The sequence below is a fragment of the Doryrhamphus excisus genome, linkage group LG18 (genome assembly GCF_037039965.1).
Source record: "Doryrhamphus excisus strain RoL-2023G ecotype Guam linkage group LG18, RoL_Dexc_Guam_v1.1, whole genome shotgun sequence".
Classification (NCBI taxonomy): Eukaryota; Metazoa; Chordata; class Actinopteri; order Syngnathiformes; family Syngnathidae; genus Doryrhamphus; species Doryrhamphus excisus.
The window spans coordinates 2728794-2756118 of NC_136374.1; the positions used below are offsets into that span (position 1 = coordinate 2728794).

General features: G+C 36.8%; 2 protein-coding genes across 2 annotated transcripts in view; one reads left to right on the top strand and one right to left on the bottom strand.

The window, feature by feature from the left end:
• Nucleotides 1-27325, bottom strand: part of celsr2 (cadherin, EGF LAG seven-pass G-type receptor 2) — a 101621-nt gene that overhangs the window by 36539 nt on the left and 37757 nt on the right. Inside the window, exons 2-5 of the mRNA XM_078798513.1 lie at nucleotides 24161-24865; nucleotides 15817-16039; nucleotides 6472-6587; nucleotides 6306-6394 (exon numbers count right to left, since the gene is read on the bottom strand). Of these exons, the coding sequence (XP_078654639.1) occupies nucleotides 6306-6394; nucleotides 6472-6587; nucleotides 15817-16039; nucleotides 24161-24865 (1133 nt within the window). The remainder of the gene's footprint in view (nucleotides 1-6305; nucleotides 6395-6471; nucleotides 6588-15816; nucleotides 16040-24160; nucleotides 24866-27325) is intronic.
• On the top strand, nucleotides 13967-20382 carry LOC131105833 (uncharacterized). The gene is made up of 3 exons (XM_078798512.1): nucleotides 13967-14214; nucleotides 15772-15861; nucleotides 19961-20382. The coding sequence occupies exons 1-3, from the start codon at nucleotides 13992-13994 to the stop codon at nucleotides 19987-19989; spliced, it is 342 nt and encodes a 113-aa protein (XP_078654638.1). The 5' UTR covers nucleotides 13967-13991; the 3' UTR covers nucleotides 19990-20382.

Genomic DNA, 27325 nt, shown 5'->3' on the forward strand with positions numbered 1-27325 from the left:
CGGGGTATAACATTTGAGTGCTAAGTTGCTGTGTGATGAATTTAATGTGGTTCGTGAGATATGGTAATGGTTTTATTTCATTTGAACATGCATCAGATGTGTGATTTTAGAAATAAGGAGTATGTTAGTTAGTATGTTCTCTGTAGGCGGCATTATGAATTATCCTTACTGGCCTTTTTTGCAGAACATTTAGCGAGTGACGATTGCTTTTATAGTTATTAATCTCTCATATTTCCACACAATAACTGTGATACAAAGTAAAAAGAGTTATTCAAATTCAAAATGTTGTTTGTATATTTCCGAGGTATAACATTTGAGTGCTAAGTTGCTGTGTGATGAATTTAATGTGGTTCGTGAGATATGGTAATGGTAATGGTTTTATTTCATTTGAACATGCATCAGATTTGTGATTTTAGAAATAAGGAGTATGTTAGTTAGTATGTTCTCTGTAGGCGGCATTATGAATTATCCTTACTGGCCTTTTTTGCAGTACATTTAGCGAGTGACGATTGCTTTTATAGTTATTAATCTCCCATATTTCCACACAATAAGTAACTGTGATACAAAGTAAAAAGAGTTATTCAAATTCAAAATGTTGTTTGTATATTTCCGAGGTATAACATTTGAGTGCTAAGTTGCTGTGTGATGAATTGAATGTGGTTCATAAGATATGGTAATGGTTTTATTTCATTTGAACGTGCATCAGATTTGTGATTTTAGAAATAAGGAGTATGTTAGTTAGTATGTTCTCTGTAGGCGGCATTATGAATTATCCTTACTGGCCTTTTTTGCAGTACATTTAGCGAGTGACGATTGCTTTTATAGTTATTAATCTCCCATATTTCCACACAATAAGTAACTGTGATACAAAGTAAAATTTTCATATTCAAAATGTTGTTTGTAATTTTTCCGACGTATAACGTTCGAGTGTTAAGTTGCCGTGTGATGAATTTAATGTGGTTTGTAAAATGAAACAAGACTCTTATACTTAGTAATTACTTCCTGAAATGTTCTAATGGTTTGACAGAGTAGCCATGTTCCCCAGTTCTGCTTCATGAAGATGAAAACTAAGTTGAATGATTTATTTGGGTTCATTTTACAGATGTACAGAGAACAGAAGAGATGAGTCAAATATCTGGACAGCTCCACTTTTCATCGACACATGAAAAGTATTCAAGGAAAACCACACGGCTATTTTTAAGGCACGTGAGTATTTTTGGCTGCGCTGCGTTCACAAACAGCAGCGAGGTTTTAATAGTAGCTAATAAAACATTGCATTGTTGTGCTGCTGCACGGAGGACAGGATTAGTGGCTAAATAATGAGCATTGTTGTTGCTAAGCTGAGCCTGATTAAACGCTGCGGCTTTGAAAGATCAGCCAGAAAGATCTTTAGTTCCAAAAGTCTTATTTTTTTTTATTTTTGCCGCTTTTGTGTGGTTCAATAATTCATACAATAAAAGACAAAGCTAACGGATAAAACAGACACACACACACAAGTACACAGCAGCAAGGGTTAGCTCTCGGCAGGACATCATCCCTGTCAACAAAGGGTCATCTTCATTGTCTGAGAGGGTAGGGTGGGGCGGGGGTCCGCGGGGGTGGAGGATGATAATTCCATCAATAAAGGTTGTGACCTCTTTTCAAATTGGGCAGTTTCTCCGAGGTCACGTGTAGGTCCTATTAACCCCAAACACAGGTTCAACCCCCCCCCCCAATCCCACCCCCCCACGCACAGCAGGAGATGAGACTGTTCAGACAGGATTTAGCCAGAATTAGCAAAACCAAAACAGATCTGCCATACCCGACTCAGCGCCTTTATTTTGTAATGCCAGCTGTCATCCCAAAACTTGTTGCTGTCTTATCTTCCCACCTTGCTTGGAGTGCACCCCCCCCCCCCCACCCTGCCCCCCACCCATGGGTGTATGAACGCAAATAAATGAATGAGGCTGGTGGCGTGAACTGGCAAGTCACTTTATCCCCTGGGCGGCTGTGTCTACAGATGTAGTTTATCACCACCAGTGTGCATGAACCCATGTTTTCACTGTAAAAAGCTTTAAATTATTATTACTTTTATACTACATACACATTTTTTTATAAAAAAAAAAGAGCAGTCATTTTATGCAAATAAAACAAAAATATTGGAGGAATAAAGTTATAATATTAACAGACAAAAGAGCATAAAGTAGAAATATTATTAAAAAAAAGTGACAAATGCAGTTGCAATTTTTGGAAAATAAGGTTGGAAAAAAGTTCAACATTTTCTGAAAATAAAGTCATAATAAAATGGCAAAAAATTTTGCTAAAATATTATTATGAATATTATAATATTAGAAAATATTATAAATTTAAAAAAAAACGTTAAAAAGTGAAATAAATTTGTATTATTGTCCTAAGTGTCCTCAGCATGAGAGATGTTTTTTCTTTTTTTATATATATATAATTTACTGCGTTAAACCAATTTTTCCACCAATAATATACTATAATAATTTATAATAATATAATTTATAATTATAAGAATATATATAATAATATAGTAAATAATAATAATTTATCAAGCTAATTTATATCTTTTTTATAAAAATGTATAAGCTATCTATATCTAAAATGATGAAAAACCTGAAAACGTCTGATTCATGGTGGGACGGATGAATATCCGATATATCTAAAGCAGCGGTCTCAAACACGCAGCCCGTGGGCCAAATGTGGCCCGCAGGACACTAGTTTGAGGCCCCCGCCTTGATATGAAAGTTTAATGTTAGTGCGGCCCGCGCAAGTTTGATATGGATGCTGTATGGTATCATGTACCCAGAAAAAATTATTACGTTTGATTCATGTTCATGTTAAAGGTTAAATAACTGTTAATAGTTATCCTCCCTATCCGTGTGGAAGTGGTAAGTTTTTGGCTATTTAAGTTGAAAGGAAATAACTTGAAGGCTACCGTTTAGGTCGCTAGCTCTCTAGTTTGCGAGTTAGCATGTGTCTCAAGACCCTGCAGTTGCGCAATATGTTGTAAATAAAAAGAGTATAAATGTGACTATAGGCGTGTTTTGTCATGTCTACAGGGCTCTAATAATGCTTTGTTCGTTTTAATATGAAAAAAATATTTTTATTATTATTATATTTATTTATTTATTACTGATTGATTGATTTTCTTTATTCTTGATTTGTTTATTTATTTTTCATCTTATTTTGTGCAGAAAAATAAAAATTAAGATATTTGAGAACAGTGGAATGTTTTATCAGAGCTTTTATTGTAGAAAAGTGTTTTTTTGAATTTTTTTGTTTTTAATAAATGCGTTTTTTGAGGGCTTTTTTTTTTGGAAAACCTGATGCGGCCCAGCCTCACCCAGACCCTAGCTCCAGTGGCCCCCCAGGTAAATTGAGTTCGAGACCCCTGATCTAAAGAATGAATATGATTTCTACAGCAGTTTTTCTGAGGAAAGCGCTGATTCTGATTCACGTTGAGCTTATTAAGTCAACGCCTTCTTTTATTTTTCCGCCGCGTTCCAAATTTGTTGATGATGAACGAGGCAAACACGGCGTTTGAATCAACCGACGGTGAAATCGCCGGACATGTTCTTTTGGTTCTTTGACTGAAAGGTCCGGAACAGGCAGCGCTCCAGATTGGACGCTCCTCCACTGACCTCTGCTGTCATCCGTCACGGCTGTTGACTCGCCAATAAGGACCGACTGTCAGGGCGACATGGGGCCACACAAAGCCCCCGTTCCTGTCAGCGCTGATCGGAATGTACATATTTGCTCAAGTCCACAACAGTTGCATTATGGGAATATGAGATCCATGACACAAAAGGTGGACACGCAGGGAAATATGCCATCAAAGATGGACTGGAAACGCCATAGCAACAAGAGCGCTGGCGTCCAAACCCCGAGTCAATACTTCTCCTGCTTTTCTTCCGCTGCTCTGCTCAACACAGAGCGGGGCACCTTCCCCGGGGCCGCATCATTCACTGCCCCGTGGTCCCAAAGGAAGCGGAGCCACGCACAAAAGCGGCGGTCATTGCCATTCTCCACAGTCCCCGCTTAGCATGAAAGCCACATTTCAATCTAAAACCCCTCCCCGACATGCTGCTCCACCCCCCCGCGCAGATAGGGACGGGTCACCGTGGGATACCTCCAGTGGGAGGGGCGTCTACCTTCCGCAGCGGCAGCGCAAGGCAAGTCAGAAGTGGAGCGGTGCTTTCAAAAGTGTTCAAAAGTCTTAATGGATTACCGTATTGACACAAAGGTAAGACCGCCCAAGGAAAGGGGGCACCGCACTTCATCGTAGGTGTGGGCGGATGAATCCAAAACATCCATCCAAACATCCATCTCCTATGCCGCTTTGTTGCTCCCTCCACCCAGTCATTGTTATGTCGGTTATCTTATTATAGGGGTGTTAGTTCATGTCTAGAGGCTCTAATCATGTAAAAAAGACATTAAAAATGGTTTTCTGTGCTCTAACTACAAAAATATTCCATTAATAAATGCATTAATAAACAGGTTGTGATTTTTATTTTCTACAAAAAAATATATATCACTATATGGACAGTTACTATGGTAACCATTATGTTATTGTATGGTCATATCATTTCGTACTGAGTGAATGAATAATGGTTTCACTTCATTGTGAAGCGCTTTGGGTGCCTTAAAAAACCCTATAAAATCTATTCCATTATGTTATTATTTGTAAATGTTATTATAGGGGTGCTAGTTCATGTCTAGAGGCTCTAATAATGTAAAAAAGACATTAAAAATGGTTTTCTGTGCTCTAACTACAAAAATATTCCATTAATAAAAGCATTAATGAACAGATTGTGATTTTTATTTTCTACAAAAAAATATATATCACTATATGGACAGTTACTATGGTAACCATTATGTTATTGTATGGTCATATAATTTCGTACTGAGTGAATGAATAATGGTTTCACGTCATTGTGAAGCGCTTTGGGTGCCTTAAAAAACACTATAAAATCTATTCCATTATGTTATTATTTGTAAATGTTATTATAGGGGTGCTAGTTCATGTCTAGAGGCTCTAATAATGTAAAAAAGACATTAAAAATGGTTTTCTGTGCTCTAACTACAAAAATATTCCATTAATAAATGCATTAATAAACAGATTGTGATTTTTATTTTCTACAAAAAAATATATATCACTATATGGACAGTTACTATGGTAACCATTATGTTATTGTATGGTCATATAATTTCGTACTGAGTGAATGAATAATGGCTTCACTTCATTGTGAAGCGCTTTGGGTGCCTTAAAAAACACTATAAAATCTATTCCATTATGTTATTATTTGTAAATGTTATTATAGGGGTGTTAGTTCATGTCTAGAGGCTCTAATCATGTAAAAAAGACATTAAAAAGGGTTTTCTGTGCTCTAACTACAAAAATATTCCATTAATAAATGCATTAATAAACAGGTTGTGATTTTTATTTTCTATAAAAAATATATATATCACTATATGGACAGTTACTATGGTAACCATTATGTCATTGTATGGTCATATAATTTCGTACTGAGTGAATGAATAATGGCTTCACTTCATTGTGAAGCGCTTTGGGTGCCTTAAAAAACACTATAAAATCTATTCCATTATGTTATTATTTGTAAATATTATTATAGGGGTGCTAGTTCATGTCTAGAGGCTCTAATCATGTAAAAATTTAATTTAGAAGGTCATAAACGGGTTTCATTATATGGTCATATCACCTTGTACTTCGGCACAGGACAAAAAAAAATTAAAATTCAAAATAAACAAAAAAAAAAATTAAAATGTACTATGGAAAGCAGGAAGTGAACAAATGTAACAGTTGCTAATTGTAAAAGTACCAGATGGACATGTGGAACTGGGAACTGATTATGGGATGCACTCAATTGTAATCTGATGCATGTTCAAATGAAATAAAACCATTACCATATCTTACAAACCGCATTAAATTCATCACACAGCAACTTAGCAAGAGTCTTAATAGCGAGACAACTTTTAAAACCCCCTTTCATCACTTCTGTGGGGACAGTCATGCTATCATAGACGCTGAATAGAAATGGGGTGTGGGTAGGGGTGGAGTGGGAGTGGGAGTGGGGGTGTCATTATGATGCAAAGTGGCTTCGTCAAAGTGAGTGGGAATGCAAAGAGACAACACATTCCTTACTGATTGAGATGTTGAGTCCTTGTTGTGGAGAAAAATGGATGAGTCACAACGTCTTCAGTTCTGTCTGCAAAAGTGATGCCTGATCCCCCCATACCCCCCCCCCCGACATTCCCCTTGTCGCCGGGTAAAACAAACCTACCTTATTATAGTAGTGGATCTCCACCACATGCCACTGGCCGTCGCTGACTCCGCCCACAATGAAGGGCGATACGGTGGTCTTGGTCTCGCCTGAGGAAACCAGAAGGATTAAAAAAATTATCAATTTTTAAAGAAAAAATAAACGATTAATTTGTTGCTTTCTTCACCTGCAGAGAAGGTGACCTGAATCTGCTCGTTGATGATCTCCATGGCGATGAAATCGTGTTTCTCATTGAAGCGGCCGTTGTACAGCAATAAACCATTTGGTTCTTTAGTGGCGAATCTGCAAGGGGGGGGGGATATCTCAAAAAATTACTTTTAAATTCTACAATCAAATTAATAGCAAAAATGCTTGAAAAATATTTTGTAAATTAATAGCGTTGCGGGGGTGCTGGAGCCTATCCCAGCTGTCTTCGTGGTGGCCAGCCAATCACAGTGCACATATAGACAAACAACCATTCACACTCACATTCATACCTATGGACAATTTGGAGTCACTAATTAACCTAGCATGTTTTTGGAATGCGTTAGTGTTCTTACAAAGAACACTAAACTCATCACACACCAACTTAACACTCAAAAGGTATAATTATGAAACCAGCTCAACCGAATCATTCATTCATTCATTCATTTTCTACCGCTTTTCCTCACGAGGGTGGCGGAGGTGCTGGAGCCTACCCGAGCTGTCTTTGGGCGAGAGGCGGGGTACACCCTGGACTGTTGACCAGCCAATCACAGGGCACATATTCATATACTATACTATTCATATACAATACTATACATATACTATTCAATACTTATTAATTTTGTACCACTTATCCTCACAAGGGTCGCGGGAAGTGCTGGAGCCTATCCCAGCTGTCTTCGTGGTGGCCAGCCAATCACAGGGCACATATAGACAAACAACCATTCACACTCACATTCATACCTATGGACAATTTGGAATTGCTAATTAACCTAGCATTTTTTTGGAATGCGTTAGTGTTCTTACAAAGAACACTAAACTCATCACACACCAACTTAACACTCAAAAGGTATAATTATGAAACCAGCTCAACCGAATCATTCATTCATTCATTCATTCATTTTCTACCACTTTTCCTCACGAGGGTGGCGGAGGTGCTGGAGCCTACCCCAGCTGTCTTCAGGCGAGAGGCGGGGTACACCCTGGACTGGTGGCCAGCCAATCACAGGGCACATATAGACAAACAACCATTCACACTCACATTCATACCTATGGACAATTTGGAGAGGCTAATTAACCTAGCATGTTTCTGGAATGAGGAAAGAAACCGGATTACCCGGAGAAAACCCACGCATGCAAACTCCACACAGAGATGGTCAAGGGTGGAATTGAACCCTTGGTCTCCTAGCTGTGAGGTCTGCGCGCTAACCACTCGACCACCGTGCAGCCGACAACAATACTTATTTATTCATAAATTTTGACATTACTTATGTGGGCGGAGGAGACCATCTTTAGCGTCTGTCGTCACGGGGAACGTGATGTGAAAGCGCTAAAGGCGCTAACCCGAGTGCCATGAGTACATATGATGTTGTCCAGTGGATGCTATGCTACAACTACAAATATAATAAAATGATAAACATATGCTTATATACGTACATCTTATAGCTTGTATGCAGGTCATAATGTGGACAACCTCGCCTTGATGATGGTGATGATGGTGCTGATGGTGCTGAAGATGAAAGCCCTATGAGCTTTAATAGCGATGGGAGCGCTAATGAAGATCACGCAGGCAGCTGGCGAAGTTTAAAGCCGAGACAGCGAGCGTGAGAGCGTGAGAGCGAGAGAGCGAGAAGCGAGGTGTGCAGGACAAGACATGAAGATGAAGACATCTGTGTCATGAATAACGATTGGCACATTAAACAACACACAGATGAGAAACTAGGACGTCGACGTTGGAGAGTGGGTGGGAGGTGATGGTGAATCCGTGTGTGTGGATGCGGGGGGGATGGAAGGGTGTATTAGAGCACGGGGGGAGGAAATGAGCATGCAGATAGACGGCACGGCTGTCTGTCTGGGATGTATGAGGCAATAAATATGATGATGAGTTTTGTAGAAGTTTATTATCATGTCAGTCAACAAGGTAGCCAATATATGGGAAACAATCATAACCGTCATAATCATGTTTTCTACAGCAGGAGCTTCTTCTCAGGAAACAGCATTATTTATCTTCCATCTCTTTATTTAGTTCATTTTCCATTTATTTATTTAGTTATCATTTTAAAAAAAATGATTTATTTATGATTTATTTTATATGCATTTATTTGATACGTATTTATTTGTTTTAATAGTTTTTTCTAAATACACAATTTAATTTATTATTACATTATAATGTTTTTTATAATTATTACTATTATATATTATTATTATTATATATTTTTGCTACTGTTTGCAATTCAGTTTATTATTTTATTAATTATTATTTTTAAAATGTAATTATTAATTTATTAATTACTTTATTTTAAAAATATATTTATATTTCCTATATTTTTTCATAAACCTTTTTAACCTTTTTATTATTATTACTATTATATATTATTATAATATTATTATTATTATATATTTTTGCTACTGTTTGTAATTCGGTTTATGATTTTATTAATTATTATTTTTAAATTTTAATTATTAATTTATTAATTATTTTTAAACTATTTTTTCTAAATACCCAATTTAATTTATTATTACATTATAATGTATTATTATTATTACTATAATATATTATTATTATTATATATTTTTGCTACTGTTTGTGATTCGGTTTATTATTTTCTTAATTATTATTTTTACATTTTAATTATTATTTTATTAATTATTTTATTTTACAATTATATTTATATTTCCTATATTTTTTTCATAAACTTTTTTAAATTATTAATTTTAAATTAAATTATTTAATTTTAATTAATTAAAATGCTATTTATTTACTAACTTTCCTTTTTCATAAACATGCTTTCTACAACAGGAGCTTATTTATTTATTATTTATCTTTCATCTCTTTATTTAGTTCAGTTCCCATTTATTTATTTAGATATCACTTTTTTAAAAATGATTTATTTATGATTTATTTTATATGCATTTATTTGATACGTATTTATTTGTTTTACAATTTTTTCTAAATACACAATTTCATTTATTATTACATTATAATGTATTATTATTATATATTGTTATTATATTATTATTATTATTATATATTTTTGCTACTGTTTGTAATTCGGTTTATTATTTTATTAATTATTATTTTTAATTTTTAATTATTAATTTATTAATTATTTTATTTTACAATTATATTTATATTTCCTATATATTTTTTTTCATAAACCTTTTTAAATTATTCATTTTAAGTTAAATTTAATTTTAATTAATTCAAATGCTATTTGCTACATTTCCTTTTTCATAAACATGCTTTCTATAGCAGGAGCTTATTTATTTATTATTTATCTTTCATCTCTTTATTTAGTTCTTTTTCCTTTTATTTATTTAGTTATCACTTTTTAAAAATGATTTATTTATTTGAATACTAAATGTGTGAACTCATTCATATAAAATATTTCTATTTATTTCAATTGATTTTTGTACATATTTATTTTATTCATTGATAAATCATGCTATTTATTATTACATGTATTATTCATTTATTATTACATTAGGATTTATTATTATTATTATTTATTTTTTTAAATTTTATATTTATTTACTTAATTAATTTGATTTTATATGCACGTATTTGATACGTATGTATTTGTCTTAGAATCTTTTTCTAAATACACAATTTCATTTATTATTACATTTACATTATAATGTATTATTATGATTAGTATTATAAAGGGAATTTTTTGCTACTGTTTGTAATTTGTATATTATATTTTTATGTCGTATATATGTTTCTTTCATAAAGCTTTTTAAATTATTAAAATTAAAAACGATTAAAATGCCATTTATTTACTACTTTTCCCCCTTTAATCACTGCCTGTCTATTCTATTCTGTTCTATTCTGTTCTATTCTGTTCTATTCTGTTCTATTCTGTTCTATTCTGTTCTATTCTATTCTATTCTATTCTATTCTATTCTATTCTATTCTATTCTATTCTAGAATATGAATAATTCTAGACATGAATTAAATAAGATGGGCATCTTCCCACTCCTACTCCTATTTCCTTTGGAAATAAATCCGTTCCCATTAGCAACTTTCCATGCAAACTCCCAGACAACATGAGCAGCTGGCCGCCCCCCTCTTGGAGTCCCGGGCGAGGGGGCGCCGGTGTGATGCTGCACCGTCTATCTCCATGTATCGTACATGTACGCGATGCCATTGGCCCAGGATTCTTAAAGCGGAGAGGAGCCGCGGGGCTCTTCGCTGATGGACTGCTTACTCAGAAAAGCCCAAATTGGCACCTCGGCGAAGAGCTCTGGAAGGTTAAAACCGCTCTCACATGACCTCTACAGTCAGAAAAGAAAACGCACAATGCTAAAATAATGATCCTTCCTCCCCTGCAGGATCCTTTCTCGTCTTTGACATATCAATTTAAAAGGATGCACTATACCTTGCCCCCCCGTCCCCCGTCGCCCTCAGGCCCCGGGAACTATGAGGGTAATCAGCCGGAAGTAACCACGCACTCATCTGGCATCGCTGTGCGTCACATTAGACCGCCATCAGTAAAAAAAACAACCAGTCTGCCCGTATGTGGGGAACCGTGTCACGCTATGCTTTTTTTTTCTATTTTTTTTATTTTTTTTATTTTTATTTATTTTTTTTTTGTTTTTTTTTTTTTTGTTGTTGTTTTTTTTTTTTTAGCACGCTATGCTAACACGCAGAGGAGGGGGGGGGGATACGAGGCGACCTTCACGTCTGTCAAATTATTTCTTTTTAATGTTTTTATTGTATATTGCCATGCTATGCTATGCTAAGCTAAGCTACTGTATGATACACGCAATCAAATCTCAGCCTCGACCAAACATAATGGACGCCAACCTGTGTCTGTGCGTAAACAGCATGCGTATTCTGATGTGTGCATCATAACACAAACTCGTTCCCGAATCGAAACCTGATCGGCGGCGGTTCAAGTCCCACAGCTACTTGTTCTACCCGCCCACCGCCGGGCTCTCGGCATCGGCACTTTTTATTTTGATGCTAATATATACTTTCAAAACTGGTCGGAGCAGTTGTTCATAAAAATAAAAAAAAAGATCATGGTCATCCGAGCCGGGCTTAAAGGAAGGCCGAGTCCCTAGAGGTCACAACGGGGACATTAGATCCACCCGCAGACACTGCTGGGTTGAACTACTACTGAGATCATGGAAGAAGGTCGCGGGGGGAACGAATAACACTGTCGAAAATGCAACGGCAGTTTAATGACTCCAAAACTCCTAACTAAACTTCCCACCCGCCAACAAAGACAACCATAACGAAGATGAATGATAATGTAATGTACATAAAAGATAAGGTAACATGGTTTTAAAAAACTGTTTAAAATGCATAAATATGGTTAGAGCATTTAAGAGTAGTAATAGTTCATGTCATACATCAAAAAAACACCCTACTATTTTTTTTATATGTTTGTTTCTAAAATAACAAAATCTCCATTGTTGGCGTTTGGGTGTAATACCTCAAAGTCCGCTAGGGGGTGCTAGCAGCGATGGTGGTATAGAGTAGGTGACAAAACGACAGAGGAAGAATAAATCCTGAGGGTGGAAAAACGTCAAGTCATTGTGGATTGTCTTCCTTATTCTGTACCAAAGGTTAGTACAAAGTAGAGATAATTTATATTTTAACAATTGTAAAGAGTTTACAAAGTAGTTAGAGTAAACAGTTGACTGCTAAATGTTTGTTACAAAATGTGTTGTAGAGCATTTGAACATAAGCGAAATGGCTAATGCTAGCCAGCTTTAATGTACAGTTAGTAGCATGAAGCAGGCTAACTGAAAAATGTGAAATGTGTCAAATTGGTAATTGTTGATGTAATCATCTTATGATATCTGAAGTGTTGTTATTTTTGACAGGAAGAATAAATCCTGAGGGTGAAAAAACGTCAAGTCATTGAGAATGTCGAGTGCATTATTGCCCACTTTTAATGCAGTTCGGCGCAGGATCGGATATATGGATAGTCCGGTTATATCGGTATTTTTTCCGACTCCCGAGAATATCGATATAACGAGACTTTACTGTATTTTTTGGGTTCCAGGGCAGTCCATGGACGTTGGAATGGTCCTGACTTCACTTAATGCACTTAATGGTTGTTATTATATGTATATTATATGTTGGAGAGCATCTATATGTGCCCTGTGATTGGCTGGCCACCAGTCCAGGGTGTACCCTGCCTCTTTAGAAAGTTGCTAGAGTAAACAGCTGACTGCTAAATGTTTGTTACAAAATGTGTTGTAGAGCATTTGAACATAAGCGAAATGGCTAATGCTAGCCAGCTTTAATGTACAGTTAATAGCATGAAGTAGGTAATTGTTGATGTAAACATCTTATGATATCTGAAGTGTTGTTATTTTTGACAGGAAGAAGAAATCCTGAGGGTGAAAAAACGTCAAGTCATCGTGGATTGTCTTCCTTATTCTGTACCACAGGTTAGTACAAAGTAGAGATAATTTATATTTTAACGGCTGTAAAGAGTTTAGAAAGTAGCTAGAGTAAACAGCTGACTGCTAAAATGTTTGTTACAAAATGTGTTGTAAAGCATTTGAACATAAGCGAAATGGCTAATGCTAGCCAGCTTTAATGTACAAAAATATTAAATGTGTCTGGAAGCAAATTGGTAATTGTTGATGTAATCATCTTATGATATCTGAAGTGTTGTTATTTTTGAGAGGAAGAAAAAATCCCGAGGGTGAATATACGTCAAGTCATCGTGGATTGTCTTCCTTATTCTGTACCACAGGATTTTCAAGGCATACAACCCCTCCAGGTGGTGGAGGAGCAACAATAACAATGATGACGTACGTATATATGTACCTAGATCAGGGGTGGGCAAACTTTTTGACTCGCGGGCCGCATTGATATGACAAAATTTACGGGGGGGGCAGACTATATATTTTACACGTAACAGTCCACCTGGTATTATTGTATCTGTAAAATTGTCATGCAATCTGCTATTATTATTTATTATTTTATATTTATATTTAAATATTTTAAAAATAATAAAATATTATAATAATTACAATAAAACAAAAATAATAATTATTATATTATTATTATTATGTAATATATGCAAATATAACAATAATATTATATATAATTAATATAATAATTAGCATTAATATAATAATTATAATAATCATAATAGTTCTAATAATAATTATAATAATCTAATAATAATAATAATAATAATAATAATAATAATAATTATTATTATTATTATTATGTGCTTGTGTCCCTTTTTTCAGGAGCACTTTGTAAACAACAGACCATGTCAAAAAAGGAAATTGATAAAACCATCAAAAGGTTGGCTCAGGCCATGATGCCAGGTTGTATGTTGAGTTTAAATGAAATACTTTGGAAAGATTGAGCGGGCCGTATTCAAACACTTGGCGGGCCGGATGTGGCCCCCGGGCCGTAGTTTGCCCACCCCTGACCTAGACCATGACAGCAGTTTTCTTACAGCTGAGTCTAATATAGTGACGCGCTGCTGATGGACTTCTGTGGCCATTACAACATGAAAGATGGATCTTCTGCTCAGCATCAAAGTCACATCTTCTTCTTCTTCTCAGTATGCGGCAAAGCGGCCAACACGCAGCACTACTGTAGCTGAGCACGAGTTCTGCTGCTATTTTCGGGCCGGGTTCTACAATGTGACATTGAAGTGGCTCAATGGAAGCAGCGATACTGTGGGAGGCGTGTGGAGGTGGATGAATCACTCTGCAAAGAGCTGGGCAGGTGATACAGGTGATGTGGGGGAATTGATACAATTGATGGGAGTGATGCAAGCGTAGGGGTCGACCAATATGTTTTTTTGGGGCCGATGCTGATTTTTTTCCATCACCCTTAGCCGATGGCCGATTTTGCCTGGGCTGATATTTGTGACCGATACTGCTTTTGATCCCTCAATTTACATGAAAAAATGACCATGATAATAAATATTCCAGGTCTCAAGTTTAAAGAAATATTTATTGAAATGTAAACACTGAACACAGTAGATTTCTTAAACACACATTTAAACGCCATTATCAACTTTAAAAGGAGTAAATATTCAACCATGTTTAAATTTATTTAGCATCGAAAAACGCGCCCTTGATGTGATTCAACAGTGGGGGCGGGGTACCGCGACTACGTGTGTTGCATTGGCGAACCCACACGCGTATCGGCCGATACCGATTCAAGTAAAGAACGCAAATATTGTCCCAATATATCAGGCCGATATTTGCGTTTTTTTCCGGTGCATGATTTACAGACAGGCATCCGCCGGGCAGCTTTGTGTTGCCGGAGGACCCTACAACACACGGTCACGTATTATTATGATAATGCTGTTTAAAAGTGTGTTTAATAAATCTGAATCCTACTGTTTTCATTTTACATTTCAATAAATATTTGTTTAAACATGAGACCTGGAATATTTGTTATCATTGTCATTTTTTCATGTAAATTGAGGCAGCAAAAGCAGTATCGGCCACAAGTATCGGCTCGAGCAAAATAGACCATCGGTTAAGGGTGATGGGAAAAAATTGGTATCGACATCGGCCTGAAAAAAACATACCTGTCGAGCCCTAGTCATGTACTCTTGATGATGCAGTTGATGCTAGTGATACAGGTAAGGGATGTGACCCATTTCCTGAAATGCGGCGTTACTTTTACACGCACCTTCCAAAAAGTTCAACTTTTGTCTCATCAGACCACAGAGTATTTAATGTTCTTTTTGTTCAGCAGTGGTTTTGGTCTTTTTAGGCTATTTTTTGCCTTTTGTTTTTGTGTCTTTCTTATGCTGGAGTCATGAACACTGACGCTAACTGAGGCAAGCGAGGCCTGCAGTTCTTTGGATGTTGTTGTGGGGTCTTTTGTGACTCTTGAATGAGTTGTTCACCACCGTTTCATGTTTTAGACATTTGTGGATAATGGCTCTCACCGTGGTTGGCTGGAGTCCCCAACTTTTGAAATGGCTATGTAGGAGCCATGAATGAATTTGGATAGATTTTTGTAGGTGCATGATAGTTTAAATTTGAATAGTGGTGTTATTGTTTATGATATTATTTACATTTGTTATGATCACGTGGGTAAGGGAAGTAGGTCAAATGGTTATGGGCGGTGACGTTTCGTTAATATAGGCACCTGTTCACTTGTGTGGCCAGAGACACAAAGAGAGAGGGTGAGCAGGGTTGCCGGATTTTTTGTTGACCGCTAATTCCTTTAATCTCTGATTACTTTGATGATGAATTTGTGCACGGTATCATAAGTTGATTATTATTTTTCTTTTATAAAAGGTTAAACTTCTTTTTCACACCACTGTAGGCCATACGGGCGATGCAGGTGATATCAACAAGCGTTGGGGCTTACGTGAGCGAGACGGTGAAGTGGAAGCGTTGACGGAGGCCCTTGAAGGTGAGGAAGGAGTGTGGGGGGAAGTTGCGCGTGGTCATCTCGCAGTAAGGTCTCTCGTAGCCACCCGCCGGACACTCGCATTTGAATCCGCCGACCAGGAGGTTCACGCACAGGCCGGCGTTCTTGCAGACTCCTGGAGCACAGCGGCCCGAGCGGGACGACAGCTCACAGCGCTCTCCTGGAGCATAGAAGGAGGAAGTGAACATTATACATAGCAGGGGTGTCCAAAGTGCAGCCCCACGGCTGTTTTTTATTGGCCCACAGCACACTGTAAAAATGTAATTGAAATTAAATCTAAAAAACAAAACAAAATTAAAAATCAGCAGTAATTGGACAAGATAAAGTCAAAATATTACGAGAAAAAAGTTGTAATCTAAAAATAAAAGTAATCATTTTATGAGAATAACGTCATTTAAGTAACATAACGTTAAAATATTAAACATATTATAAAGTCATATTACCATGAGATACAAACAAAACAAAAATAAGTTGAAATTAAGCTAAATTAAGTTGAAAAATTAAGTTGCAGAGAATGTTGGAACATCACGAGAATAAAGTCCAAACATTATGGAATGTAGTCATAACATTCCAAAAAAAAAATAGTTGGAAAATAAAAAAAAATATATATATTTTTTTTAAAGAAATCAAAATATTAAAAAAAACATTTTTTGAATGTATTTTTATTATTTAAATTTCTACAAATTAATTTTATTTATTCAAAAAGCTATCAACAGTGTGCCCCAGAGGCATTGGAACAGTCTATTCTAATGAACATGCAAACTCCACACAGAGAGGGTGGAATTGAACCCTGGTCTCCTAGCTGTGAGGTCTGCGCACTAACCACCGCCGTGCCCCCCCCCCCCCCCCGCCTCTTTACTAATGAATTACTAATTTTATTAAAATTACTAAAAAGTAATTACTGGGCATGTCCGGTATTGGCTTTTTTGCCGAAAACCGATATGCCAATATTGTCCAATTCTCAATTTCCGATACCGATATCAGCGGATACCGATATGTGTAACATCTCCTGTCGTGGAATGACACATATGTGCTGTAAAAAGCCCTTTTTAAATATTGGTTTTCATGATCTGGAAAAAATCTGATACCGATATTGCATTATCGAACATCCCAAGTAATGACCTACAGTAAAGTCTCGTTATATCGCTATCGGTTATAACGAATTACTACTTATTACGATACTATTTTCATTTCCCGGCAAATTTCTAGTCTTTTATGGTATAATTAGTTCCGTTAGTACGATACCCGGTTATTATGATAATCCGGTTACTACGATGCCCTTTTCATCTCCCGCCAGCCAATTTGGTCTGCTTATATCGATACAAAAGCAGCTTAAATCAATCTTTGCTTAAGGATTTCAATACCAAAAAAGAACACGGCCAACGGCTGCTTCCAGTCAACTTTATTTTTCACACTTCCACCACCAGAGTGCAGCACACACACCGATTCCCGCACTTCCTGGTTCACAGGTCATGCTCAACCCGCCCCACATAGCTGGCCAAACACATGCCTGCAACAGAAGAACCAACTGACATAGCATACACACCTATTCCAACCAAGACACAAGCGTACAAATACATGTATTTAATTGTGTTGTATTCAGATATCTTTTTATCGCTTGCAATAATCACTGTTTTTTATATGTACATGCTGGTGTTCGTTGGTTCTATGTTCTATACTATAGAACAAGGTCGAGTGCATTATTGCCCACTTTTAATGCAGTTCGGCGCAGGATCGGATATATGGATAGTCCGGTTATATCGGTATTTTTTCCGACTCCCGAGAATATTGATATAATGAGACTTTACTGTATTTTTTGGGTTCCATGGCAGTCCATGGACGTTGGAATGGTCCTGACTTCACTTAATGCGCTTAATGGTTGTTATTATATGTATATTATATGTTGGAGAGCATCTATATGTGCCCTGTGATTGGCTGGCCACCAGTCCAGGGTGTACCCTGCCTCTCGCCCGAAGACAGCTAGGCTCCAACATGCCCGCGACTCTAGTGAGGATAAGCGGTAAAAAATGAATGAATTTATGAAAAATGCACTTCATCCCTCCTGCTAAATGTATCCAGGGCTGCATGAGTGCTGCAGTTCATTTAAAGGAATCATGGATTCCGACATGTATTTTAATATTGTGAAGGAATGTCTGATCGATTTCTGAGCGATTGTCTTATCGTTCACCTGTGGGATGCCTCTGCTGTCGTTGCCGGGCGAGTGAGCGCTGTGACAAATGCGCACACACGTCCCCTGATCAATAATTCAAAGTCAACATACGCCCGGCGTCAATCATTAAGGCGGCAAATTGTGCAGAAGATGCATGCATGCGTGATCAATGCAAATGCATTAAATTATGGATTTAAAAAGACGTCAGTCAAATGCCGTTTTGTTACTCGACCGAAGCTTCACAAACATTAAAGACAAGTAAACAACCTCACGAAAAAAACACGAGAGTCTGGGTTCATGCATCATAAATGAAAGTCGGTCATTGCAGCAGGAAGTAAAGAGTCGATGCATTGCAGAAATCGACATTTCCTCGGGGAAAAGCGCAGCCTGCAAGCGCGCCGTCGGGCTGCTAGGTAACGCAGGAGCTGATCCCCTTTGGACTAACAAGAAGCTGAACTTTAATTCCAGCAGTTCAAACACGGGCTGTCATCATGAAAGGATGTGGTCAGTGTGCTTACACAGCTTGAGCCAATGCAGATTAGAATTGTTTAAGTGGAGGATTTGGGATTCAGCTTAGTGCAGTTAGACAACACTGCAAACTACAACCACCTTAACCAGCGTACTACATGTTGGTATAGCCCTCACATTTCATTATATGGATATACTTAGAGTAGTCCGTGTACGGCTCGTATAGTGGTATATATGTACTATACAGAGAAAAGGAGTCAACACACAACACACATTGTTATCGAGCACTGCCTTGATCCTCTTGGGCATGCAACTGACAAGAAATGCATGGGTTAGATTACAGTTAGGGATGTTTGATAATAGCACGCAGGCCTCACAGCGAGGAGACCAGAGTTCAATTCCACCCTCGGCCATCTCTGTGTGGAATTTGCGTTCCACTACAGGAGATGTTGCACATATCGGTATCGGCTGATATCGGTATCGGAAATTGAGAATTGGACAATATTGGCATATCGGTTTTCGGCAAAAAAGCCAATACCGGACATGCCCAGTAATTACTTTTTTTTGTAATTTTTAGTAATTTTAATAAAATTAGTAATTCATAAGTGAAGGGGGGGGGCTGGGATAGGCTCCAGCAACCCCCGCGACCCTCGTGAGGACGAGCGGCAGAAAATAAATGAATGAATGTTAGTTTTCTGCCTGCACGGTGTGCACGTGGTTTGTGCACAGGCCACACAGTGAGGAGACCCGAGTTCAATTCCACTCTCTGCCATCTCTGTGTGGAGTTTGCATGTTCTCCCCGTGCATGGGGAGAATAGGTATCGGCTGATATCGAATAATAAAATTATAAAATTATAAAATTATAAAATTATAAAATTATAAAATTATAAAATTATAAAATTATAAAATTATAAAATTATAAAATTATAAAATTATAAAATTATAAAATTATAAAATTAATACCATTTTAAAATTTAAAAATTTTTAAATTTAAAATTTTTAAATTAAAAAATGTAAAATTTAAATTTTTTTAAATTATAAAATTATAAAATGTTTTTATTAGAAAATACATTGGACAAGTTGGACATTATCGGCATTTCGGATATTGGCAAAAAAAGTCAATATCAGACTATATATATATATATATATATATCAGATATATATATATATCTATACATACAGTGTATAAAAAAGAACCTGCAATAAATAATAAAAAGCAGGATTTCCTATGTTTATTCTGCAACTAGAGAATGGCTCAGCCCAGCAAATATCTTTCACTCTGTTTCTGAAAAGTGGTGAACATGACAATTTCTTCTTTTTTTTGCCCTGCTACCATCTGGCAACGCCCACACACACACACACACACACACACACACACACACACACACACACACCATTAATGCAGAAATATTCCTCTGATTGCTCATCCAACTTTAATTGCAGCACTTATCTGGCTGAAAGACGCAAGGTGAGCGCTTTGATGGAATCCAATACAACACTTGATTCCAACACAAGGAATAAAGGCGCATGAGGGGCCGTGGCTGGCAGGATGACAGCTTCCACACCCCACTAATGGGTGAATACGGCTTCAAACTGCTTTCACTGGAAGAAAAAAAAAAAATCTGCCCACTTTCACCCACTCACACATTCATTTCGCGCTTTGGCCCTCCTCCCTCCTGTTGAAAGCACCCACAGTTCAGCTCCGGCACCCACAGTCGTGCACGAGAACATGTGAGTGCCACTCAACCTGGTGATAGAGCCCCTCCCACACACACACGGATGCTATGTCAGGTGATGGAAAATTAAACCTCATTTATTTCATTAGGGACGTCCGATAATATGAGCTGACCAATATTTTCGGTCGACATCGGCATAAAAATGTGATTTCAATAAATTAATATATTTGCAAATATTCCATTTATAAACTCGATATAAACCATAAATATTAGTCTACATTTATTGTATCTATTTATTTACAGTGCTAATGTTAGCATGCTATCAATGCTAACATGTTTATGCTGCCATGGTAACAACTAGCATGATAGTGCTAGTTTTTATATCAGTGTTTACCTAAGAACAAGTCTCTAGCTATGAAAATTGCAAAAAATTGTACTATGCTAATGTTATTATGCTAGCAACTGCAAACATGTAGCATAATGTGGCTAAAAAGAGTACTATGCTAATGTTATTATGCTAGCAAATGCAAACATGTAGCATAATAATGTGTCTAAAAGGAGTACTATGCTAATGTTAGCATTCTAGCAATGCTAGAATGCTAGAAAGAAAGTTTACATATATCATTGGATAAACAGACAGCTGGGATAGGCTCCAGCATGCTTGCGACCCTGTGAGGATAAGCGATATAGAAAATGAATGAATGCTACTAATCTAATGTAAGCATGCTAGCAATGCTAACATGCTAACATTATCATGATAATATGTAGTATAATAGTGTTAAGTGTTTAAATAAGTGTCTCGATTTGAAAATGGCTAAAAATGGCACTATGCTAATGTTAGAATGCTGGCAATACTAACATGCTAATGATAATATGCTAACATTATCATGATAATATGTAGCATAATAGTGTTAAGTGTTTATATAAGTGTCTAGATTTGAAAATGGCTAAAAATGGCACTATGCTAATGTTAGAATGCTGGCAATACTAACATGCTAATGATAATATGCTAACATGCTAATGATAATATTCAGCATAATAGTGTTAAGTGTTTATATAAGTGTCTAGATTTGAAAATGGCTAAAAATGGCACTATGCTAATGTTAGAATGCTGGCAATATTAACATGGTAATGATAATATGCTAAGATGCTAATGATAATATGCAGCATAATAGTGTTAAGTGTTTAAATAAGTGTCTAGATTTGAAAATGGCTAAAAATGGCACTATGCTAATGTTAGAATGCTAGCAATACTAACATGCTAATGATAATATGCTAACATTATCATAATATGTAGCATAATAGTGTTAATTGTTTATATAAGTGTCTAGATTTGAAAATGGCTAAAAATGGCACTATGCTAATGTTAGAATGCTAGCAATACTAACATGCTAATGATAATATGCTAACATTATCATAATATGTAGCATAATAGTGTTAATTGTTTATATAAGTGTCTAGATTTGAAAATGGCTAAAAATGGCACTATGCTAATGTTAGAATGCTAGCAATACTAACATGCTAATGATAATATGCTAACATTATCATGATAATATGTAGCATAATAGTGTTAAGTGTTTATTTAAGTGTCTAGATTTGAAAATGGCTAAAAATGGCACTATGCTAATGTTAGAATGCTAGCAATACTAACATGCTAATGATAATATGCTAACATTATCATGATAACATGAAGCATAATAGTGTTAAGTGTTTATATAAGTGTCTAGATTTGAAAATGGCTAAAAATGGCACTATGCTAATGTTAGAATGCTAGCAATACTAACATGCTAATGATAATATGTAGCATAATAGTGTTAAGTGTTTATATAAGTGTCTAGATTAGAAAATGGCTAAAAATGGCACTATGCTAATGTTAGAATGCTAGCAATACTAACATGCTAATGATAATATGCTAGCAATACTAACATACTAATGATAATATGCTAATATGTAGCTTATTAGTGCTAAGTGTTTAAATATGAAAACGGCTAAACATGCTACTATATTAATGTTAGCATGCTGGCAACCTGACCAGGTCATTTTTAACCCACTTATGGAAGGTTGGGGTAGTAACACAAAAACAAATTTCTTAAAATGTATAAAAGTTAAAAATGTGAATGGCATGATATCAAAACGTGTTTTTTGAGGAATACCTGAAATTATGAAAAATTTTCATTAAAGATATTTCAAGAAAACAACCCACTTATGCATCTAAGGGTTAATGGAGGCATGGCATCCATTACAGAGGAGAAAATTGATCCTCTAATTAAACACTAATTAAAAGTACAGACTATTGCTTTAATACATGGCTTGCGTTGAATGTTATTAAAGTATGCGTATACAGAACATATCATTATGTAAATTCAAATGGGGTAAATAAACATAAACATCAAATTTAATAAAGCAATTAGTGCAGTGCTTCAAAGGGTACAAGTCAGGTTTTGACCTACTTAACCCGACAATAAACAGGAAGAGGCGTACTCCCTCGATATGCATAATGTATTGATTAGCATATATTACTTCTTCTTTAAACTCTTGGCAATATGTCTTTAACCATGAAAAGGTTTTATGGAATGACCTTGTGGTTTTTTAGCAGCGCTACTGCCAAGAGTAATAAACGATTCCCTGGCTATCGCTGCCGTCTTGGCATACGCCGACTACTATGGATGCGTTTAACAGCCAGGACTCTACAGGAGCGCCGCAGCTCAGGATAGACGCTCCAGTGTGGGAGTGAACACCTTTGCAGGTTAACCCGAGCAGCTTATTTATAGACATGCTGGCACACAAATGCAACACACAGCTGCAGGAAAACAGACGCGTTTACTGCCGACGGAACATGCTCTCGTTCCGATCCAATTCCATAGTTTAGGTTGGTTTTATGTGGAGAAAGAAGTACAATCCCACCAGGATGTAAGGCGAGTCCACACATCAACAAGAACTTCCATTCAATGGACAACAATGTAACGCTACACTATCAAAAAGTGCTTCAGATAAGTACGGATACAAAAAAAAAAGTTTCATCTGCCCGATCTCTGTTCTGAAGAGGCAACGGGTATGGCTGACAAAAATTAAAAACACAATATGTCCACCGCAAATTGCCCCTAAAGAGAAACAGTAGCAGTACTATCATGAGCAGGGGGCTCAAACATGCGGCCCGTGGGCCAAATGTGGCCCGCAGGACACTAGTTTGAGGCCCCCGCCTTGATATGAAAGTTTAATGTTAGTGCGGCCCGCGCAAGTTTGATATGGATGCTGTATGGTATCATGTACCCAGAAAAAATTATTACCTTTGATTCATGTTCATGTTAAAGGTTAAATAACTGTTAATAGTTATCCTCCCTATCCATGTGGAAGTGGTAAGTTTTTGGCTATTTAAGTTGAAAGGAAATAACTTGAAGGCTACCGTTTAGGTCGCTAGCTCTCTAGTTTGCGAGTTAGCATGTGTCTCAAACACATGGCCCACGGGCCGAATGTGGCCCGCAGGACACTAGTTTGAGGCCCCCGCCTTGATATGAAAGTTTAATGTTAGTGCGGCCCGCGCAAGTTTGATATGGATGCTGTATGGTATCATGTACCCAGAAAAAATTATTACGTTTGATTCATGTTCATGTTAAAGGTTAAATAACTGTTAATAGTTATCCTCCCTATCCGTGTGGAAGTGGTAAGTTTTTGGCTATTTAAGTTGAAAGGAAATAACGTGAAGGCTACCGTTTAGGTCGCTAGGTCTCTAGTTTGCGAGTTAGCATGTGTCTCAAGACCAGGGGTCTCAAACATGTGGCCTCAGGGAAGACCCAGGGCCCGTTGGAGAGACCATTTCTCTCAGCTGGCCCCCGGGATATCCTGGGAGGAGCTTCCCTTGGCTAAGCGGAAGAATAAGGACGGTTTGGAATGAATCAATAACACAAAAGTACCGCAAAAGGGTTGTAGTTTTTGGGTGGGCAAAGTGGAAATAAAACCACTTCCTTACCTGTGTGGTCCTCCATGCACTCGCAGGTGAAGCCGCCCTCCCTACTGCGACACACGCCATGAGCTCCGCAGGGCTTGGAGTAGCACAGGTCGATCTCGGTCTCGCAGTAATCCCCCGTGAAGCCAGCTGGACAGCGGCAGCGCAGGCCGGCGATGGGGTGGATGGGCCGGAACAGGATGGTGTCAGACGCCACGAAGGGCGCCAAACTGTCGAACTTGAGAACCGACACGCACTTCATGTAGTTCTCACAGGGCTCACGGAGGCAGATGTTGTCGTCGAACGGCAGAACTTCCTGCGAGGAGATCTGAGCCAGAAGGCTACGGTTCAAGTACAACCTCTCCTGGAGCTCCTCGGAACCGAAAAACTCCATGCCGCCACTTTCCGTGCCTCTCCTGACGCCGTCCTCTCCAGAATCGCCGAGACCCGGCGGTCGTTGGGGGGCGTCACCTGGCACGGCTACGGAGAGGCTGACGTTAAGGATGCGGGCGCTGACATCGGTGTCGTCTTGGATGTTGAAGATGACAACATCTTCAGGCGCCGCCGAGAGGACGCGGGCGACGCCGTCCAGGAACTGGGTGAGCAGCAGGGACAGGAAGTGCTCCTGGGAGGTGTTGGCCAGCCTCAGCGTGATGCTGTTGGACAACATCTCATCTGTGATGATGGTCACCTGAAGGAGGCACTGGGCCGACACCGAGTGGATGCCATCTGCGCACACAGAGAGGAACATGGTCAGTAACAATGTTCGATGCCCTGCTTTAGTGAGCATTCCCTACACCGCACACAACGCCTTTCTACTCCTGAGCCGCTGCACACAAAATGGTGAAAATCGGTCAACACGTACAACCCTTCTGTGCGGCTTGTGCTATTACTTTCTGAAGTACTTACCGGAAGTAAACCCCCACAAGCACATTCCAGCATGATTGGTTAAAGAACATGGCCGCCATCAGCAAAATGTCACTTTGCAAACAGTCCATAAATCCTTGACCATGAGTCAAATTATTATAAAACTTGGACAATATCTTTATTACTTGCTGCTAGCATGTCTTCCGGCAGAATAAAACCCGGGTTGGAATTATCCCCAATTATTATATTCAACTTTCTTCTTAGTCTTCATACATTTTTTTTCTCTTAATATTTTGACTTTATTCCCAACCTATTTTTCCAAAAATGTGTGTTTTTCATACAATGACATATTTTATCTTTAATATTTCAACTTTATGCTTTAAATTATGTTATTTTCCCTCATAATATGTTCTAATCATTAAATTCCCACGTTTGTTGTTAAATTAATAAAAAAAAAATTTATTATTTTAAATATATATATTTTTTTTTATATTGGTGCTGTTTTTGGTCAACTATTTCAACATTCAACATAAATATTATTCTCCCAATTATGACGTTTTTTTCCATAATATTTTGACTTTATTCTTGTACAATTACTGCCTTTTTTTAAAAAAAAAGACGACTGTGTTCGCTGTCTTGATAATTTTCTTCTTTACTTACATAATATTTTGACTTTATTCCCAACCTATTTTTCCAAAAATGTGTGTTTTTCATACAATGATGACATATTTTATCTTTAATATTTCAACTTTATGCTTTAAATTACATTATTTTCCCTGATAATATGTTCTAATCATTAAATTCCTACTTTTTGTTGTTAAATTAATTAATTAAAATTTTTTATTATTACTGCATTGTTAAATTAATGAATTAAAAAAATACATTTTTTTTTTAAATTAAAACTTAATTAATTAATATTTTTAATATTAGTGCTGTTTTTTGGTCAACTATTTCAACATTCAACATAAATGTTATTCTCACAATTAAGACGTTTTTTTCCATAATATTTTTACTTTATTCTTGTACAATTACTGCCTTTTTAATTTTTTTCAAGTGTGTTTTTCATACAATGTAGCATATTTTAATATAGTTTACTTCCATAATATTTTGACTTTATGCTCATAAGATTACTTCCGTTTTTTTGTATTTAAACTTTCATGGTCATTTTCTTCTTACAATTATAACCTTATTCTCATAATATTTTGACTTTATTCTAATAACATTATCACTTTTTCTGCAAATCAGGCCTCTTTTCTTTTTATTATTATTATTTTTAACTATAATATTACAAGATTTTGTTGTTAAAATTACAACTTTTTCTCAGAAATTTTTGAAATATTTTGTAGATTTTTAATATTTTATAAAATCACTGCTGAATCAAATTTTTTTAATTCTGTTGTTGGGCTTTTTTTTTTTAAGTTCTTGTTAAATTATCTTCTCAGAATGTGAAAAAGCCATGCTTTGGGCACCCCTGTGTTATAGCATCCTATAAAAAACTAATATATTTTTCCATAAGAAATAATGCATATCCAATTCATTCTTTCCAAAAATATGAACATTTTAGGGAATAATTAAATCGGCAAAAAATGAAAAAGGTATTGTAGTGTATTTGCAGCAGCGTCATTGAAATGCACATTGCACATCCTGATTGTTCCAAAATGTGCGTTTTCCCAGCTGCTGCCGGTTCATGCAGCGTTCACACTGGAGCGCACATGACCAAAGGAGCCGCACTATTCCGGTAAAGCCGCCAAGCTGCCTAAATAGGAGGACGCTTATATGAAACACTTTCCTCATCAGAAGCCTATTTGTTGTACAAAAGATAACAGATGTACGCCAGGCCGGGCCGGGCCGGGCCAGGCCAGGCCAGGCCGGAGAAAGAACAAGCTTATGTTTCCTTTCAAAGCGCTCCAAGCTCCTAATCAGGAATTTCTACGCCTGCATTCACTGTAAACTTCCTCTTTCTTGGGGCCCGGAAGCAAAAATCTCTGGTTCAACAGTTGAACTTTTTCTCAGTGCAGATTACGGGACCTCGTTCCCATGGAAACCATCACCTTGAATTGTTTGCGTCAAGACTACACAATCACTCAGCATCCCCTTTACCGATTCAGTTCAAAAATAAATACATATACGGTATTTCCTTTATTTAATTTGATTGAAATATATATATATATATATGTTTTTTTCCATAATATTTTGACTTTATTCTTGTATAATTACTGCTTTTAAAAAAATATTTGTTTTGACGACTGTGTTAGTTAGCTTTCTTGATAATTTTCTTCTCAAATTCCAACTTGACTTTACTAATACATAATATTTTGACTT